The sequence below is a fragment of the Heterocephalus glaber genome, unplaced genomic scaffold, assembly GCF_053883595.1.
Source record: "Heterocephalus glaber isolate CG9 unplaced genomic scaffold, H.glaber_assembly_v1.0 deba00001719, whole genome shotgun sequence".
Taxonomy (NCBI): Eukaryota; Metazoa; Chordata; class Mammalia; order Rodentia; family Bathyergidae; genus Heterocephalus; species Heterocephalus glaber.
The window spans coordinates 6,700,066-6,719,561 of NW_028258432.1; the positions used below are offsets into that span (position 1 = coordinate 6,700,066).

The 19,496-nt window shown below is 39.1% G+C and overlaps 1 protein-coding gene across 12 annotated transcripts in view; it reads left to right on the forward strand.

The window, feature by feature from the left end:
* Atp8a2 (ATPase phospholipid transporting 8A2) overlaps window positions 1-19,496 on the forward strand; it is a 641,036-nt gene that overhangs the window by 472,660 nt on the left and 148,880 nt on the right. For 7 of the 12 annotated variants that reach the window (XM_087199399.1, XM_087199396.1, XM_087199393.1 and 4 more), the window contains 3 exons: window positions 11,272-11,333; window positions 11,955-12,011; window positions 14,264-14,371. In XM_087199399.1, coding sequence (XP_087055525.1) covers window positions 11,272-11,333; window positions 11,955-12,011; window positions 14,264-14,371 — 227 coding nt within the window. Of the gene's footprint in view, window positions 1-11,271; window positions 11,334-11,954; window positions 12,012-13,438; window positions 13,647-14,263; window positions 14,372-14,932; window positions 19,477-19,496 lie in introns of those variants that run through there. The other 5 variants (XR_015446599.1, XR_015446600.1, XR_015446601.1 and 2 more) reach the window with 4 other exon arrangements.

Below are 19,496 nucleotides of genomic sequence, written 5' to 3' on the forward strand. Positions count from 1 at the left end.
TAAACGTTCTCTTCATGAACAAATAATAGTGGATCTGAAATAATAGCGTCAGTTATAGTACAGTCATGTAAGCAGGTTAGGTTCTAAACATTTATTTGTAAATGAGTTCTCTGAAGCTTGGACACATCTTCACCCTTGATATATATCTGGGTGTAGCTAGCTAGTGTTTTGTTTCCTCTGAGCCTTGAGAGTCTTTAAGAGGCCAATAAAGTTAGGCAGAGGATGGGGCCAGGTTAATATTCTGGAATTTGGGTTGCTCTGAAATTGCATTGCTGAGTGGTGCTGCTCAAGCAGATTGAGTGACGGGAATCATGCACTTGGCATCTGCTCTCCAACCAAAACACCTTGACAAAAGCTTTGATGTCAAGGGATTGTGCCACGTCCTCCTGAAATCTCCCTACTGTATTCTGTGGCAGTGAGATGCCTGCAGTTGTCAATTCAGCTCTTCTCTGATTTCTACTCCATCAAAAAATATACATATAGATTCCTCCATCTGTTTTTATGATTTTTAAATCCTGGTTTTCTTACCATACAGTACTATGCACACTTTGTCTTCTCATTTTGCCTTTTGTCAGAGCCATTCCTGAATATATTTTGTGGTTTTGCTGGGTAATGATGTCATGTTTTTAATGAGCATTTAATTGAAATGGCATCTTTATAAAATGTCATCAAGCTAACTCTTTGGAATATTCTGAAATAAGTTCCTTGATCATTGTGTTTAGAAAATGAGACATACTTTTCTTACAAATTGTGGCTTTTCCCGCAAATATTTTCTAAGAGGTTTTTGCATGCAACATTTTTGGGGCTGTTACTATTAATGCGGAGGCCCTCTGTGGTTTTTCTCCCAATTGTTCACAACAGTCTGTTTTAGTGACTGTGTTTCCAGACCTCATTTGTCTAATCCTACATCATGTCAGTTCGTGGATCCAACCAAAAATTGCAAATAATGTAAGTCTGGAAGAACAGGGTCAGTGCATCTTGAAGCCACAAGACTGTATTGTCCCTAAGGAATGTCCTGCTATCCCAGACAGTGCTGCTCTTTATTTTTCTGATGCTTTGCATGTATGTAAGAAGCACCATTATATTAGATTTCATGTCACATATAAACACAGGTCATTCTAAATGTGATTCGGGGCGGGGGGGGGGTCCTTCTCTCTTTTTTTTTCCTTTCCCCTGTGGAAATCATCCTCTGGACTTTTGGGACAGGTAATGAATGTCCACCTCTCTCTGCTCATCCTCATCCATGGGTCAATCTGACCCTGGATTTGCACAAGGCTCACTGATCTCAGGCTGGTTCAGTTAAATGCCAGCTGTTCTGATGCAGTGAGCAGGTTAATTCTTCTCACCTTTCCCCTTGCTCTTTCAAGCCTTTATGTGCTAATGATGGGTTTCTGTTAGAGAGAGCTCAGCTCTGCTGGTTAGGACAGGAAAACAAAGGTTGGGTGGGATCACATCACTCCATGTGCACTTTTTGATGGATCTCTTTCATAGGGACCTTTTCAGAGCTTTGCGTGGCTTGACCCCCTCTGACCTTGCTGTTCTGCCCTACCCCCGTTCACCACTCACCATTCAGCCCTGAGTCCAGCTCCTTGCCTCTGTGCAGGCTGATTTTTCTTTTGCCTGAAATGTTCTTTACCCTCTCACTGCTCCCACACTCCCAAATATCCATCTGTACCACTCCATGCTGCTTTGTTTTAAAGAATGCTCTTACTATGGTTGACACAGATGGTGGATAAATGGCGTTGCAAAGACTGGCTTGGGGAACTCAATGATCCCATGGGTTTGGGAGTTTTTTTCACCCATTTCAAAATAAATTCACTTAGGATTTTAAATATCTGATTAAAATAAAAACAGCAAAATGAGAGGAAAGCTGTTTTATTTTTTTATAAGAGTGGGAGAATCAGACCAGTGATATGACTAAGCAAAATGGGAAAAAATATTTTGTCAGGAACCTGCATCAAGAGTAGATTGGACCACTGAATTGGGCTTTTCCAGCCTTGAATTGTTAGCAAGCTGTGGCTCACAAGTGTGTTAATCTACCAGAACTTTCCCAGCCTCCTCTGTTCTTCATTGGTAGCTGACTGTCAGGGTTCTAACGTGGCATGGCACCCTTGGTGTCTGCCTATACAGCAACCATCCATCCCAGGGGGATTTTCTATACAGGGTGCAGGGTTATGACTGTGGCTTCTTTGGAAGACGTTGTCTTTCAGAGGTTCTTCGTGAGTCCTTAAATCTCAAGTTGCTTGTGAGTTTCTCCTCTAAGGGAATAAATTCTTTCCAGATGGTATTAGTTTTGTCAGGGCAATGAGATACTCTTGCCTAAGCTGAGAACTAAACTGCAATGTTAAAGTATTCCACCACAATGAGCTGAAATATCAGGTTTATCCTATCTTCACTAAAGTTTAATGTCCAGATTATGTTAAGTGTAAACATTATATTGGTTGCCAGTAGTTTTCACTCACAAGTTAGACATTAAAGCAATGTGAAACTCCAGAAGCTATGCTGGAAAACTCTCCCTTAGGTTGCCATATCTAATTTCTGCTCATGCCACATTGGCGGCTTCCTGTTCAGTAGTTTCCAAGCCCCCCCTTCATGGAAATGTGGTCTCCATGGGCCTGCACTCATCCCAAGGTAGTCAGGTGTGCCCCTTGGGAAAGCCATTAGCTTCTTGAATTGCTTCACTTTGTGTTGTGCCAAAGCCTCACTCAGTCTCGCTCCTGGTCACAGGGCTGATTGTGCCATTGCACTTCCTCCTTGTCCCACCTGGAGAGATTTTCCCTCTGCTCATTTGACACTCTTGCTTCAGAGTGAACTCTTTCTATTTATTCTACCTCTTCTTTTTTTCTTTCTTCTAATGCAGTGATTCTCAACGAGGGATAATTTTACCTCAAGGAGACACTTGGCAATGTCTGAAAATATTTTTGGTCTAGGTGATGAAGCTATTGGTGTAGAGACTAGAGATGCTTCCAGACAGCCTACAAAATATCACACACACACAAACACACACACACACACACACACACACACACACACACACAGCTAGAGAATTAGCTGGCAGGCCCTTAGAGATGGGTGCTGCATGTTCTCTCATGTGTGGAGGCTCAGTGGGTACAGGCCTCAGTGTGGAGTGCTTGCTGAAGGCTGGGAGAGAAGGGTGAATAGGAGAGGCTGAATGATTTCATGTTGTGTGCCTGTGTTGGGGTACCATGCTGAACTCCATTGATGTGTAAAATTTGTGCCAACTGATCAAATTAAAACGTCATTATTGCCAAGGTTGAGAAACTAGACTAAGGGAATGCCCCACACTGACTCAGTAAAAGTCAAGTCTCAGGGAGTTCTGCTGCTCCCCTGAATTGTTTGTTATCTATAATTCCTTACTGGACACAAAATTTATATCTTATGAATCTAACCCTCCACCTACTTCAATTCTCTCCTAGAAATCTCCTTCACATCAGGTTTTAGGCTGGCTTGCTGGCTTGCGTGCCTACCTTCTTCCATGTCTCCCTCCCTTTCTTCCATTCCTCTTTTTTTCTTACTCTTTCTAATGTCCTCTCACTATGTTGCTCAGGATTGAACTCCTAGGCTCAAGTAATCTTCCCCCCAGCTTCCTAAAGAGCTGGGCATACAGTGATGTGCCACCATGCCTGGCTAAGTGTTGGTATTTCAAATGAATACTTCTTAGTTTAATTACCTTCCCCCTTGAAGTTGTCCTCTTTTATTTCTTGGGGTCCATGTCGCTAATTCAGTTAAGGAAAACAAACTCTGTCGGATATCTTCAGGTTTATATCAAATTTTGAGACATGTTATTTCATTTCTCTTTGTTGTACTGCTTTCGTCATCTGAAATGTGGCGATCATAGCATTCAGTCCTGAGTCCATCTTCCTGTATCTATGCAATCTGATTTCCCTTTTGCCTAAAATGTTCTTTACCCTCTCACTGCTCCCACACTCCCCAAAAATCCATCTATACCATCCTATGCTGCTTTCTTTTAAAGAATGCCCTTATGATGGTTGACGAGATGGTGGATAAATGGTGTTTTCAAAGGCTGGCTTGGGGAACTCATTGAGTCATGTAGTCAAGCATTAAAGGAGATAATGTAGATAAAGTGCTTAGAACTGTTCCTGTCAAATAGTAAATGCTTATAGAAAGTATATCTCCACACAGGAAATATAAAGTCTTATATTATTCTTAATAATGTCTAACAACTTTCTGTTTGTTGTGTATGTATGAAATATTACTCTAAAATATTAAAATATTACTCTAAATATTACTCTATAAAATATTACCCTACAACACATTCTAAGCCCCCCATTTTACACATTTTATATGTTTGATTTCTTTTAAATTCATGATATTTCCAACATTGGAAATATTGATATTAAAAGGAAATTCAAAGCTGAGGAGTACAATGCCCTGGGTTTCATCCCCGCACCACAAAAAAATTTAAAAAAGGAAATTAAAGCGTTGTCAGAACATAACTGCAGACTTAGATTTTCAGTTCATTCTCCCACCCTTTGGAACTCTGTGATCTGACCAGAGTTCTTCCTCGACAGGCAGAAGGTGCAAGGCATTCAGACCATTCCTCTTCTCAGTTGACATGGTTCTCTCTACCCATGAACACACTAGATAAAACAACACTAGGAAATTCAACCTAAACTTACTTGGGGAGAATCCAAGACTCAAGTTTCTGCCTCTAAATGCATGGGGCAGATTTAGCAGCTAACGTGCCCTTGAAATGTCCCATCTGAAAAGAACCTTGAAGATAATTTAGTCCTCATTATCACTGTCATCGTTATCATCTGTGCCTGATATAAAACCTCCATTTTTATTCAGATTTTCAGTTTTTATTAGTGTAGGTTTCTAGTACATGATAATCACTTTCCCCGTGGGGAGCTGGGGTGTAACGTGTCTCGATTCTTCCTTCACCTTTCCTCTCCTTGCCCTCCCCTTCCTTCCATCTCTTGGTCCCCTTCCCATTTGCAAAAGACCCATCTCCCTACTTCCTACTGTCTTACCTTTTAGTTTGCTCTTTATTTATATTTTGGGTTTCTCATATAAAAGAGACCATGGGATATTTAAGTCTGTGGGTCTGATTTATTTCATTTAACATTTATAGTCTCAAAGAGCATCTACTTTTCTACAAATGACTCAAATTTATCCTCTTTATGGCAGAGTAGCACTCCATTGTGTGTTAATACCACATTTCATTTAGCCATTCATTTATTGATGGATATATAAGTCTCTTCCAAAGTACAGTATATATATATTATGAATTGAGCTGCTGTAAACATGGGTATGTATGCATGTATCATTGTCATATAATGTCTTTAAATCTTTAGGGAAGATACCTAGAAGGGAAGTAATCAAACGGAATTTCTAGTTTTAGTTTTTTGAGGAATCTCCATACTGATTTCCATAAAGGTTATAATTCCCACCAACAATATAGAAGGGTTCCATTTTCCCCCACAGACTTGCCAACATTTGTTGTTACTTGAGTTCTTGATGATAACCATTCTTTTTGGACTATGATGGAATCTCAGTATTGTTTTAACTTGCGTTTCTCTAATGGCCAGAGGTGCTGAAAATTTTTTCATTCCATTATTTTCCTATTGCTGATTTCCTTTTTCTTCCTCCTTCTTGTTTAACTGATCACCCTTACTGGTATATTCATTCTATTAGACTTTTTGGCATTGTTGACTTCATTGTCTCTTTCTTGGATATCTTTGAAAATTTTTGTAGTGCTGGTTTAGTGGTGATGAATTTCTTAACATGCTCTTTTTTGTGGAAAACCTCCATATTACAGATGAGGATCCTGGGACTCAGAACCCAAGACTTATTTTTTTAAAGTGAATAATGGTAGGACTGGGATTAGAGGGCAGGATTGAAACAAGGCCTTCTAATTAATTATGGGGATTTTTTTTCCTCTAACTTGAGTTCCTTCCCCCCCCCCTTTTAAAATAAATATCTCTTTTCTTATAATGTAGTCATATTTCACTGTTAGGGGTTCTTCCTATTATGAACTTAAAATATTAAATGCATGATACCAAGTCTTCATGAACTATTCTTTTAGTCAGTATCCCAGTGCTAATATGACCAAAACCACTGTTCTTCATGGTAAGCAAATGACACCGCTGTTTACCTTAGTACTCAGGCCAAAAACTTTGGCATCACCCTTTATTCCTAACATTTTTTTTTCTACCTGATATCCAAATCAGAAGCAAATACTAATATGTTAGTCAGGTTTTTTGTTTGTTTTTTTTTTTGGTCACTGTGGCACAGCTGAGAAAATCAATTTAAAGTAGGTAAGATTTATTTGGGCTCAGGGTTTCATGAGCCATGGTTACTTGGCTCCCTTAGTTTCTGGGCTGTGGTGAGGCAGAGCATTGTGGCAGAAGAAATCTGCTCATCTCATGGAAGCCAAGAAACAGAGAGAGGGGGAAGGACCAGAGATGAGATATACCCTTCAAAGATATGTCCTTCCTCACCCCCACAAACTACTTTCTCCACCTGGGCCTACCTCCTAATAGCCTGGTCAGTTATTAATTAGGGATAAGTCCATTAATGGTCCATATTATCTAGACCTCTGTAGGTCTTCCTAAGGCCCCACCTCTGAACTTTCTGGCACAGGCGAGCAAGCCTTCAGTACATGAATCTTTGGGGTGTGCTTCATATTTAAATCATAACAACTATCATTTTTACCTTCAAAATAGTTGCCACTATCCATCCCTTCTTACAACCTCACATGTAGCCATTCTGGCTCTGGGTTGTCCAGTAAAACTTTCAGGAAGATGGAAATGTTTTATGCCTGTGCTGTCCTATCCAGTGCCTACCAGCTATGTGTGGATATTGAATATTTGCCATGTGGCAAGTATACTGAGGAACAAATTTTTTTATAAGAGCTTTTTTGAGATGTAATTTATATAACCTTATCGCTCACCCATTTAAAGTACCATTCTTTGGTTTTGAATATATTTACAAAGTTGTATAAGCCTTATCATAATTAATTTTAAAACATTTTCATCACCTCCAAAATCTGTCACTTCTCATTTCCCTTGAACATCTCCCAGCCCCTGAACAACCACTGATTTGCATTCATTCTCTATAGATTTGCCCAATTCTGGATATTTTATATAAATAGTTATATGATATGTGGTCTTTTATGTCTAGCTTCTTTTATTTCGCATAAGGATTTCAAGAGTCTTCCATGTTATAGCATGCACCAATACCTCATTCCTTTGTATTACTTAACTGTGTGACTATTGTATTATACACCATTCACCAACTGATGGACATTTATTTGCTCATTCACCAGTTGATGGACATTTGTCTTATGAATAGGCTATTGTGAACAATGAATAATGCTATTCATCATTTTAGGCTATGCAGAGCATGAGTAATTATGAATAGTGCTGCTATGAACATTTGAGTACAAGATTTTGTGTATTTTGTTCAGTCTCACTTTTCTTGGGTATGTACCTAGGTCTGGAATAGCTGAGACACAATAAACATGCATAATCTTTTGAGGAAATACTGATAATTTCCCAAAGTATCTGCATGTCTGCAAATTTTTACTTTCCTATCATCAATGTGTGGAAGTTTCAGTTTTTCCACATCCTCATCAACTCTTGGTATTATATTTGCCTTTTTTATTATAGACATCCTAGTGGATATTAAATGATATTTCATTATACTTTTGAGTTTGTATTTCCTTGGTGCCTAGTGATATTCAGCTTCTGCTCATGTACTTATTTATTATGTGTACATCTTTTCAAAAATGTTTATTAAGATACTTTCCCCATTTTTAATTTGAGTGGGGTTTTTATGGTCTTGTTATTGCTTGGTTTTAAGAGTTCTTTATCCTAGATGCAAGTTCCTTATCAGATATATAATTTGTAAATACCTTGTTCTTCCTTCACTTCTTGAAGGTGTCATTTGAAGTGCAAAAGTTTCTAGTTTGGATGAAGTCTGATTCATGTAGTTTTCTTTTGTCAACTGTGCTTTTAGGCCTATGTCTTGGAAATCATTGCTAAATCAAGGACAGAAAAGTTTACTGCTATGTTTTATCCTAAGAGTTGTATAGTTTTGGTTCTATGATCCACCTTTGTTAATTTTCTATTATGGTAATATGCATAAAATAAACTTTGCCATTTTGACTGTTTTACATGTACAGTTCAGAGGCATTAGTTACATTGAGCATGTTGTATAATGTCACCACCTAGTTTTTCATTACCTCAAACTGAAACTCTACTCATTAAGCAGTAACTCCTCATTCTCCTCCCCAGCCCCTGGCAAAAGCTGATTCTTCATTATATTTTATTTTAAATAATCAAATATAAACAATACAGTTGTGCCTCTGTTCACAAACACATTTGTTTGTGAACAGTTTGGTTCGCAAACAGAACTATTTGGCAAAATTGTGTTTCTGTGTTCAAACTCCACATCAGATGACAAACATGACCTCAGCCATCTTTCTCACACAAACATGAATGTGGCCATCTTTTCCAAACTTGTGGAACAAACTAAGTTCAGGAACTGAGACATCACGGTAAATTCAGCTTGTGGCAACCACACCAGACCACATAGCTCCAAGGCCACCATTATCAGTCCCTTTGATGGATCGCTACCATTGGTTCCAAGCTGGCATTGCATTTGTGATTATTCCATTCATGGCATTCAATGACCTTCTCTGCTAAGACCCTATAATCTATTCTCACATAAAAGCTGCACTATTCTTGTAAGAGCTTAACTTGTACCATTTCATTCCCAGCCTAGAATCCTACTGTGGTTACCAGTCACAATTAACACAGCTATTAATTTCCCTCTCTCGTTGTCTGAGTACTCTTTTTCCTTTCCTTGCTGTCTCCACCCAGACTGGCCTTCATGATGATCTTTGAGTGCATCAAGTTCTGTCTACATCCAGACGCTTAGCAGCTTTTCTTCTCTCTGCCTGAAACATTCATCCTCTTGATAGCTATTTAACTCACTCCTTCACACCATTCAGATTTACTCAGCTCTTGCCTCCCTATCTAAAACAGCAGCCCCTTTCACTCTGTGCTCTGTTATTCTGCCTTCCATTTTTTCATAGCACCTGTCACACCTGATGTTGTATTGTATATCAATTTGTTTATGTATTTGTTTCCTGTTTCCGTCGCTATAATGCAAGTCTCATGAAAATAGGCACCTTCTCTCTTCAGATCCTATAATAATCCCTTGCTTATAGTTGACTTTAAGGAAATCTTTGTTGATTATATAAAAAAGATAGCATTAATCCTTTCAAAGCTATAATCTGTTAAAATCAAGAAATGGGCCCATCTGACCTCAAGTGTCTCTTTCTTGAGGATGTCTTTAAAAGTGTTGCATTTATTATTAAAACAATCCAAGGGCCAGTTACTAAAAAGCAAATCTCAACAGCTTTGAATAGCTATTTACTAATACAAATTGAATATCCCTTATCCAAAATGCTTGGGGCCAGAAGTGTTTCAGATTTTGGAGTTTTTTGGATTTTGGAGACTTTACTAGTTGAGCATCCCCAATCCAAAATTGAATTGTTTCATCTAGTGTTTGGAGTATTTTAGATTTTGGATTTTTACATTAGGGATGTTCAACTTGTACATGAGTTTGTTATCTTCTTGAGATTAATTTAGCCTTTCTCTTTTTAAATTTTTCCTCTTCTTTCTCTTTTACTGCAACCCTATTTAACCTTCTTGTATCACTTTACTACTTCTCCCCTAAGCTTTGAGATCATTCCTTCTGAAATCCATAGCCATCTCTTTCGTTTTCCCTAGTGTAACTTTTACATGACCCAGTAGAAATCTCTCAGTTTAGGGCCACCTTGACGCCACTTTGCTCTTTACTCCTCATTTATCCACAGATTTATAGCCCAGGAAAAAATGAGCCCCAGTGCTGGACCCAGGGACCCACAGTGACCAGATTCTACATATGAGTCCATTTACATTGTTTTAGGAAAACTAACAGCTCTTGATTGTTTAATACGGGTGGGATTCTTCAACAACTAGATGAGCAAATCAATAATCCCAGATATGTGTGGATATCGGCTACTGGGTTGGAAAGTCAAATACAAAATCCCTATACAATCATACCTTGGTAGTCCACTGCCTTGATACTTAAATTTGATGCTTGATCCATTTTTCCAGGAAAATTTTGTCCTGGTACTTGTCCTTTTTTCAGTACTTCCTGTTTCTTTGGTACCTGACAGACAAGCTGGAACTTGCTGCTGTCAGTTGCCTCATGACTCTCTTCCCTTTCCAGCCAAAACAGTTTGGTACTCATCTTTTTGGTACTTACTTGCCATGCCTCCCAGAATCTATAATCACAAGTACCAAGGCATCAACTTTATACTCAACCTGTAGGCCACAGATCTGTATTTGAGTATAAAGGAGATTAAAAAGAGGTTGGCAGTATCATCCAAGGAAACAACCTCTGATTCTCAGATAGGCTTTCACCTCTCAGGATAAGATCTAGACTTCTCAGAACTGGTCTAGCTGAATGAATCAGACATTTCTACTTGAGTTCTGCTTTGGTAGATATTATATACCTTATAATAGCCATCTTAGCAAAGAAAGAAAAAAAATGACTACTGAAGCTTCAGCGTCCCACTTAGATTTCTAAACATCTCTCACTGCATTCCCTGCATTCTCCTTATAGCTTGACCCCAAAAGTTCATGTAGCTGAAAATGAGAACAGGAATAGTGAATATCCCCCCAAAATACAGTTCAGTCATTATAAATTGATTGTGAATTCATGTAATTATTTTCTTTGATTGGTGCACAATTCCAATTTAGCAAAAATTAAAGATGAATACTTGAAAAACTTTCATTGCTGGTACTTAGTTAAGATAAATCAATGTGTTCTTATTTCTGCTGTTTTTTAAAGCCAGATAGAAGTTATACTCTTTATAAAGTATACATTTCAATGTAGATCAATTATTAGGTTGTTTTCTGGAAACCTTATTTTGTTTGCTTCATTGGAAGAGAATATAAAATGAAAAAGTGAAGTTGCAAAGAGAATGAATCTTTAGAATCACACAAAATGGAATTTTGAAATGCTTCCCATTTTGATAGATGTTTCTAAAGTTCCACTTTTATAGTCTGAATAAAAGAGATTGCTATCTCAGCCCCCTGGAAGTTAAAAGTAACCTCTTTGGGGTTTTTTTTGTTTTTGGTACCGGGGATCGAACTTGGGTCCTTGCGCTTGCGCAGCAGGCGGCGAAACCACTGAGCTAAATGCCCGGCCCACCTCTTTGTTTTTCAGATACTCCCTTGTCCAGTGGTCATGCTACAGACTATTTGTTTGTTGGAAATATTGTTTACACGGTAAGTTTATCTCTTTGTATTGAGCCACTCTTAAATGGCGGATGTGAGGGTTATACTTATCCAGTCCCTTTATGTAAGACCTTTCTCATTATAATTATTTTAAATCTGTGTATGTTATAGATTCTTTAAAGTTCAGAATGGCTGTCCAGGGCTCACATCATTGTGTATCAGAGATCATGCAGAGTCCATGTTTGTGGACAGCTGGTTAGCAGATTTCCTCATTCTTAAAATGAACACTTCCATCCACTTATAAAAGTAAAGAGCATTTAGGAAAGTGATTTCTCCCAAATTGGCCAAGAATGGGCTTTTCTGGAAATAAACCTACCTGTTCATTCCCTTAAAATAAGCCTGAGAAATGTAGCTACAGAGATGACCCTGTTTTCATATGGTTTTTTGTTTGCTTGTTTGCCTTTTTACTTTGTGTTTTCAATACATTGCATTTACATTCAGGTGGGGTTATTGATCTATGTATCTATCAAGACTCGATCATTTTTGTTACTCCTTTGAAAGCAGGGTGGCCATGAAGGAGCCAGCTTAGGAGCAGAGAGCCAGGGCTTTTGCAAAATGAAATTAATGCACTAAGGATGACATATTTTTCCAAACTCCTCTTTCTTTTCACAGTATGTTGTGGTTACAGTTTGTCTGAAAGCTGGTTTGGAGACTACAGCATGGACTAAAGTGAGTTTTCTTTGGAATTGCTTCCCTTTCCAGTATAGATATTTTTTAAGCTATGATTTCTTTTTAAGCCTTGGCAAAACAACAAAAAATATCTCACTGCTTTATTTTAAAGTTTGTGTGTAAAAATTGTACTTTGATCTTTACTAGAACAAATTTATAATCCAGCATTTCCTGGTGTCTCACTTACTTGTCACCTAATATAGCTCAAAGCAATTGAGAGTCTCCTCATTTCAAGTGTATGTGCTCGTTGTTATCCATACACACCCACACACCTATACATATTTGTGGAAAATACAGAAGGACAAAAAACAAAATTTGTATTTTCATATAATTTTACTACTAAGACACACTATTAAGCCTTTGCTGTGTGTACATATGTGTACGTTTTTTAAAGTTGATGCAGTATAGAATAGTTTTATTATCTTTTTTCCCTAAAAATGTATCAGGAACATTTTCCATTCCTTAAAGTGTACTTCTACAAAAAAAAAAATTTGTTCAGGATTAAAGAATATTAAGTTTCCTAGATATTCCACCTTTATTTTATCGGTCCCCTATTTTAAGTGTTTTGATATTTCCAAGGTTTGAGGGATACAGCATATGCTTCATGTTTGTCTCTGAGTTTCAAGTCCTGACTGTTTTTCATAGAGACTTACCTCATGCTCTACTAAGAAGATGGGTGGGTATGGGCGGTCAGCGTGGAACCAGGGAATCTGTGAAGATCAGTGGCGATTATTCCAGGTGAAAGATGATGGTGTCTTAGCCAGGAATGTTGCATTGTAAATAAATTCTGGAAGTAATTTTTTTTTAAAGCAGGTATTTTTAAAAAGTAGAACTTGCTAATGCATTGGATTGTGATGAATTGATAAAACAAAGGAAGAACTCAAGGATTATCATATTAAGAACACAAAGGAGATGGGCCAGGGATTTAGCTCAGTGGCAAAGCGCCTGCCTCAGAAATGTAAGGTCCTGAGTTTGATCGCTGGTACCCCCCACAAAAAAAAAAAAACACAAAGGAGGAAAAAATTAACAATTCAGTAGATACTTACAAAGGCATTAAAATATGATATCCAAATTTATCTCAAAGAAGTAGAGAATAGAATAGTCGTTGCCAGAGCCTGGGAAGAATAAGGGAAAGAGAAGGAAAGGGAGGGAATAGCCAATGTGTAGGAGTGCAGTTGGATAGGTGGAATAATTTCTGTTGTTCTATAGTAAGTACAATAACTATGGTTAGCAATAATTAGTTGTATATTTCAAAGTGACTGGAAGAAAAGTTTTGAATGTCCCCAACACAAAGAAACAATACACTGGACCCTCAAGTTATAATTGGCCTGACATATGAACAACTTGGGTTATGACCAGAATTTTAGTTTTTACTTACAAACAAAGTCTTGAGTTACAACCCGAATGCCAGCTGCTTGTGCTTCCAGATGGTCTCAGATACAGATTTAATGCTTAAAGAGTTCTGGAAGGAACATTACAACATCCTTTCCTGTGTGGGCTTGAAAAATCCCGGGCCAATGCCTCTCTAAGGACACTGAGATCTGCCTGTATACAGGGGACTTTGAAGGCTGTGCAGAGGAGCCTGAGTCTTCAATTGACCAACTTGAGTTATAACCAGCCCTTGCAAACGAGTTCGTAAGTCAAAGTTCGATTATAAATATTTGTGATAATGAGTATGGCTAGTAGGCTGATCTTATCATTATACAATGTATACATGCACTGGAATAGCCACACTGTACCCTATTAACATGTACAATTAGAATATCACTTTTAACATACATTAATAAAATTTTTAAAGACTTAAAAAGAGCAATATCCATTTCAGTTTTTAAAAAACGACTTTGCCAAATGAACAGAGAAATAAAAGTCTCCAAGTGATAAATGAAAGCATCTTTTTCATTGTCTGTTCTGACACTCACTCACTAGAGCCATGTGCTCTTGCCTTACACAGCCCCAAGGTAGAGCAAACCTTGAAGGGAGCTGAGCAGGGCCTGCCGGAACGAGGACCTGAATCACAGAGGAAGGTTAGCTGTGACACAGAAGAACTTTGACCTTCAGAATGGTCTGGGGCCACGAAGTACTCAAATTCATTGCCAAAAATTTAGAGGCAAGAAAATTAGAGAAAATTCTGCGATAGCTAGGGGCTGAAATCTTTCCATCAGGAAATCTTTCCACAGCTTGGACGCTGGGATTCTGAGCAGGTAGAGTTTAGGTGGATCTCGGCCCTGATCACGCATCTGTTTCCTCCACAGTTCAGTCACCTGGCCGTGTGGGGAAGCATGCTGATCTGGCTTGTGTTTTTTGGTGTCTACTCAACCATCTGGCCCACCATCCCCATTGCTCCAGACATGAAAGGGCAGGTCAGTACTGAGAACTGTGAGTGTGCCTCTGTGTCTGATACCGACTGTGCCTGCACATGTGTGAGTGAGTGGGTTTTACAAGTCTTATAATAGTGAACTCCAGAAAAAGCTGTTGTCACCTGTTCCCATTAAAACTTATCAGGAGGTCAACAAATCCAAGCACCTGGAAGTGGTTGTCCAGTCCACAAAAATGGCATTGGAAATTTTAAAGTATTGTGAAAATTCTCAGCTGAACTTCTCTGGCTTTCCCAGCAGGTCACTTTTCCATTATAAGTTACGTGTTAATTAAATGATGTGTACCGTTTATGGCCCTTGGAAAATCAGAGCTGTTTTGACTCATTCATAATCCAGTCATTATGTGGATTACAGATTCAATGTTAACTGAGGATTAATTGCCTCATTGGTAATTTGTCACCTGTGAAAGATAAACAGCTCTTAATCAGATTGTGTATGAACCAGAATCTCACATTGTTCATTCTTTGAACTAGAAAGCCTAAAATTATAGGCCTTTCTGCTCATTTGAATATTTGCTGCATTTTCTTTTATAATATCTTTGTCCAGTGTCTGAAATTGGACCACCAACAATGACAACATGGATCATACAATCCTCTGTATTGGGTGTAGAAAGAAAGGAGCTCAGCCACCCTGTGATCCAAGACTCTTCAGTTCACAAAAGCTGTGCAGGCCCAGAACCTCCAGGCCTACTCCAAAGACCTCATCCTAGGGTCACCACACCCTTAGGCCCCCACTAAGGAATTGCCCCAAACCTGGAGCTCTCGGGGGATTCTACTTTACTAGGCCTTCCTGGCTGAGCATGTTCCTCTTTGCCAACTGAAACACCAAAGTGTGCAGGGCCAGCCCCCATTTCAGGTCCATTCTCTGGCTCCCAGGACTCTGAGTTTCCTTCTCAAAGCACCAAAATCCCACCAGTCAGGACTTCCATGCCCTTCCCCAAATACAGGCCAGTGTATACATCTGTAGGTCTCAGTCAACAATGAGACTGTCATTGCTTATGGCTCAGTTTCATTTGCTGCCAAGGTGTGTGCACAGCAGGGTGGGTATTTGCACCGATCTGTCCACCTGTGCTTGTGGGAGCATGCTTATGTTGCTGGAGGACCAAACCAGAAGTAGGAAGAAAAGAATTATGGGTCAGGGATTTCCATTGTTTTCCTGCCCACAAAGTACATATATTAGGGACAGGCTGTAGACAGCACACCTGGTTGCTGTCTCTGGCTAACTGTGCAGAACTGAACACAATTCCTGGACCTCCCCAAGTCTTGATTCATGCTCTCTAGTAGTTTCACCTGAGAATCAGTTTGCTAATACCCCAAAGTATCCAGGACATCCATGCATGTGGGAGCTGACCAGGCTAGCCCTGTCTTGCAGGAGTGGGCTTGCATGTTCCCAGATACAGCTTTGCTTTCTGTAAGGAGAAAGGACAAATACAATGTGCTTTCGATTCTTTTTCCAATCTGGAATGGCAGAGGAAATTTTAGGGCGTTAATTAGATGAACCCACAAGATTGTTGGGTAGCAGAATGAGCATTTCTCAACAAAGGTATTTTGTGAATTTAAAGAAATCAATTCTATTGAAAAGAAATGTGATTTGTCCCCACAAAACAAACCATGGAAAATATCCCTGCCCATATAGTAAGGCATGGAAGCTTAGAATAGCTGCTTGGTGTGGTCTCCCTCTAAGAAAGTGTGGTTCTCCTCAATTTTATTTGGAGAATTTTACAGAACAAAGAACAGGGCTGCAGCCAATTGCTATGGACAGATTTCTAAATTGGAAAGTGACAGCTGATTTGGTGGGGTCAGTTGGTGTGTGACTGGCAGGCAAAGCCATTCCTTTGAAAGACCCACTGTGTCCTCAGCAATGCTGCTCTAGTGAGCCCCCTCTGTGTACATTTGCTTCAGTAACTCTGATTCTGACATGCATGGATTAGGCTGGTTGCTGACTGTCAATCCCTTCACACTACCAAGGGATAAGCTTATCATGCAGTCACTAATATGCCCACCTTACCACTGGACCAGTCACAGAAGCTTGCAGGTCTGTGTAGTTCCAAGGCTCAGCTTAATGGTGACATTCACATACTGCCATGCCATGCATAATGACATTTCAGACAGCAGACAGCATGCACTTAGAGGCAGAGCCATGAGATTATATGGTGTGGTGATGTGATAGCCGTCTTAGTTTGTGTGAGTGCCCTCCAAGATGATTGAGCCTCACCATGTATTACTCAGACTGTACCCCTGTCCTTAAGTGATTTTGCCTAACCATCTTTGTGGGGTTTTTTAAACAACAGAAATTTAGTGAGCCCTTCCCCCCATCCAAGAGTAAAGAAGTGATCATATTAAAATACATTTCACTTTCATATAAAAACTTGTTTTGTTTGATTGGTTTCAACAGGAGGCAAATGACGTTGTTTTAAAACACAACTTAGCCAGGTAAAACTAAGATTTTTTTCATTAGGCATGGAATGAGAGGATGGATGCAGATTTTATCAGTTAAAGAGCTGGTTATCATTTCTAGTCTTTCTCTATAGGGGAGCCCTGAGTGGGGAAAGGGTGTGAGAAAACAACATGTGTCTTCCATCTCATAGCCAGCTTTAGCAATTTTTCCTGCTATTTGCCACTCTCTTCTGATTCAACAGTTTGTTGATTCTTCTTTGAAAATGGCAGGGTGGTATTAAATATTTTTTAACATTTTGGAAGAATCACTTGTGTGGAGAACGGGCAGGTAAGACCAACCTGACATTTCAGAAAAGCTTTCTGCTAACCCAGGAGGAACTAAATACCATCAAAACAAAGATAGCAACTAGGCTCAGTAAAAGGAATCAACTCTTGTAGGGGAGACTATTGAATTTATGCCAGTAGGTGTGGTCGGCCTCACCTGTGATCCCAGCACTCTGGGAGCCTGGGCAGGAGGATTGTAAGTTTGAGCCAAGCCTGGGCAATTTAAAAACCTAGCAAGACCCTGGCTCAAAACAATATCTTAAAAAGGGAGGGGATAGCTAGGATGTAGCTCAGGTACTGGGTTCAATCCCAGTACCATTAAAAAAAAAAAAAAAAAGTTCTTTCTATCCCTTGGGTTCTGGGTTGGTTGGTGCTTAGGAGTGAGGAGGAATGTTCTAGGGTAAACTGCTTTTTAAAAACTACTATGTTGAGAATGCTTCTGGTAGTTTTTATCACCAGTTTTGTGTAACTGACTATGCAAAAGATTTTTGGCAAATGAGCATGGTTCTTTGAAATTCCAGAATTAAGCTAGGGTCTAATTGCAAACAGCATTCTCACCCCACAGCCAAAGATAGATTTGACACACAATGCATTCTGTCTCTTCATAAGATCTTAGACTGTTGAAAAGATGCATTGTTTCTGCTGGGGTTTCCTAAACCAATGTGGCTAAGTATTTCTTTGTCTAGTCCATTATATTTGGAGTTTTTCTCATGGGGCAGAATGCAGGTTTTCCCTCAAGGGCAAGTGAAAGGAAGGACTATAGAATTAAAGAGTTGTTGTCTACTGTCAAAGAGTTTTTATTTTTCCTAGGGCACCTCATGATATGATATGTGAATCCCTACCAGAAAAGAAGCCAGAAAGTCACATTCAAAGTTTTTAAAATCAAAGAAGTCATGTGCATACTTCCTCCCCTGAAAATATGCAATATTCACAGAGTCTTAAGGGATACCCTGTTTTTCCATTTTTCCAGGCCCACACTTAGGCCTACAGTAAATTAAAAATTCAGCTCATGTCCTGGTTAATGCTAAGACCCTCAGCTACAGACAAGAGGTGATGATATTTTTCCATAAGGACCATGTGTGGTTCTTCCCCCAGTAGCACAACCACACTATATAAAGCATCTTCTTAATGGTGCAAACTCTTGAAAGTGGAAAGTAACAAGGTTCTTTTGGTTCACAACTTCCCCACAGTGGCCTGTTGACATAGAGCTTTAAATTACAGAGCTGAGGGAAACTAGATTGAAAAGTGGATCAGGAAACGTGCTTCTTTTTATTTAAAATGCACTTCCCAGGGCTTCTGACTTCAGGGGTATCTGAGGGATGCCATCATACTCAACTTATGCTCCCAAGTCAGACTTGGGCTCAAGCCCCAGCTAGAGCCACGTAGCTTTGGGAAAATTACTTAACCTGTGATATTTCTCAATCCAAAATCAGAATAAGATTATCTACCCTCAAAGGATTGAAGTGAAGATATAAGTGAAGAAATAATGAGATAAGCTGGGAGAAATTGTAAACAAGCATGCCATTCATTTTTCCTGGAGTGACAAATGATTTTTGAACCTTTATACACAGAAATGTTGCTGTGATTTCAACTCCCAATTGTTTTGGCCAAAAAATTTTAACATTATAAAGTTCTAGATGAGATGTTTCTTAGAAAGGTCCATTGACTACTTGTATTTGAATCATCTGGGTTATTTGGTAAGGTAATCTCCCCCCACCAAAAAAAAAAAAATATGTGCATGCAGACACACACACTGAATCCAAATCTCTGGGTATGGAGTCTCAGCATCTGAATTTTAATAAATCCGCAGGCCATTCTTCCCTGTAAAGTTTGGAAACCACTTCTCAGAAATACTGAAATATGCTGTTGCTATGTTCTAGCTTGTGCTGGATGTGATAGTGATAGGAAAAGATGGTCCACTGAAAACATCCATGATGGATTGAATTCTCATGGGCAGAGCTAGTATACAACACAGCCAGGTACTGCTGGTGAGCATCTCAACACAGCTAGTTTTCTAAACAGCGAATTACATTGAAGACATTACATCATACCATGGAAAATGCTTCTCACCAACTGTGGTGCTTTTTCTTTAAAGTTCTTTTCATTGCTAGTAAAAGGGAAGAAAAAACTCTTTCACTTCAAAGCTTACAAACTGCTAACTGTGGCTCCATTGCCAAACTCCAGGCCCCAGCTAGTTTCTGGCATATGCCAGGCTTTTATTTTATCCTAAATACAGGAGTACTTTTGAGTTTTATATACATGCTTGTGAATACTCAGTGCAAGTCCCAGTGGACTAAAAGCAAAAACAGAAAAGGACTGCCATTTTGTTGTTGTTGAGGCAAAGTAACTTTTTCCCAAGAAATTGTCTTCCCTGGTTTTCACAATCAGTC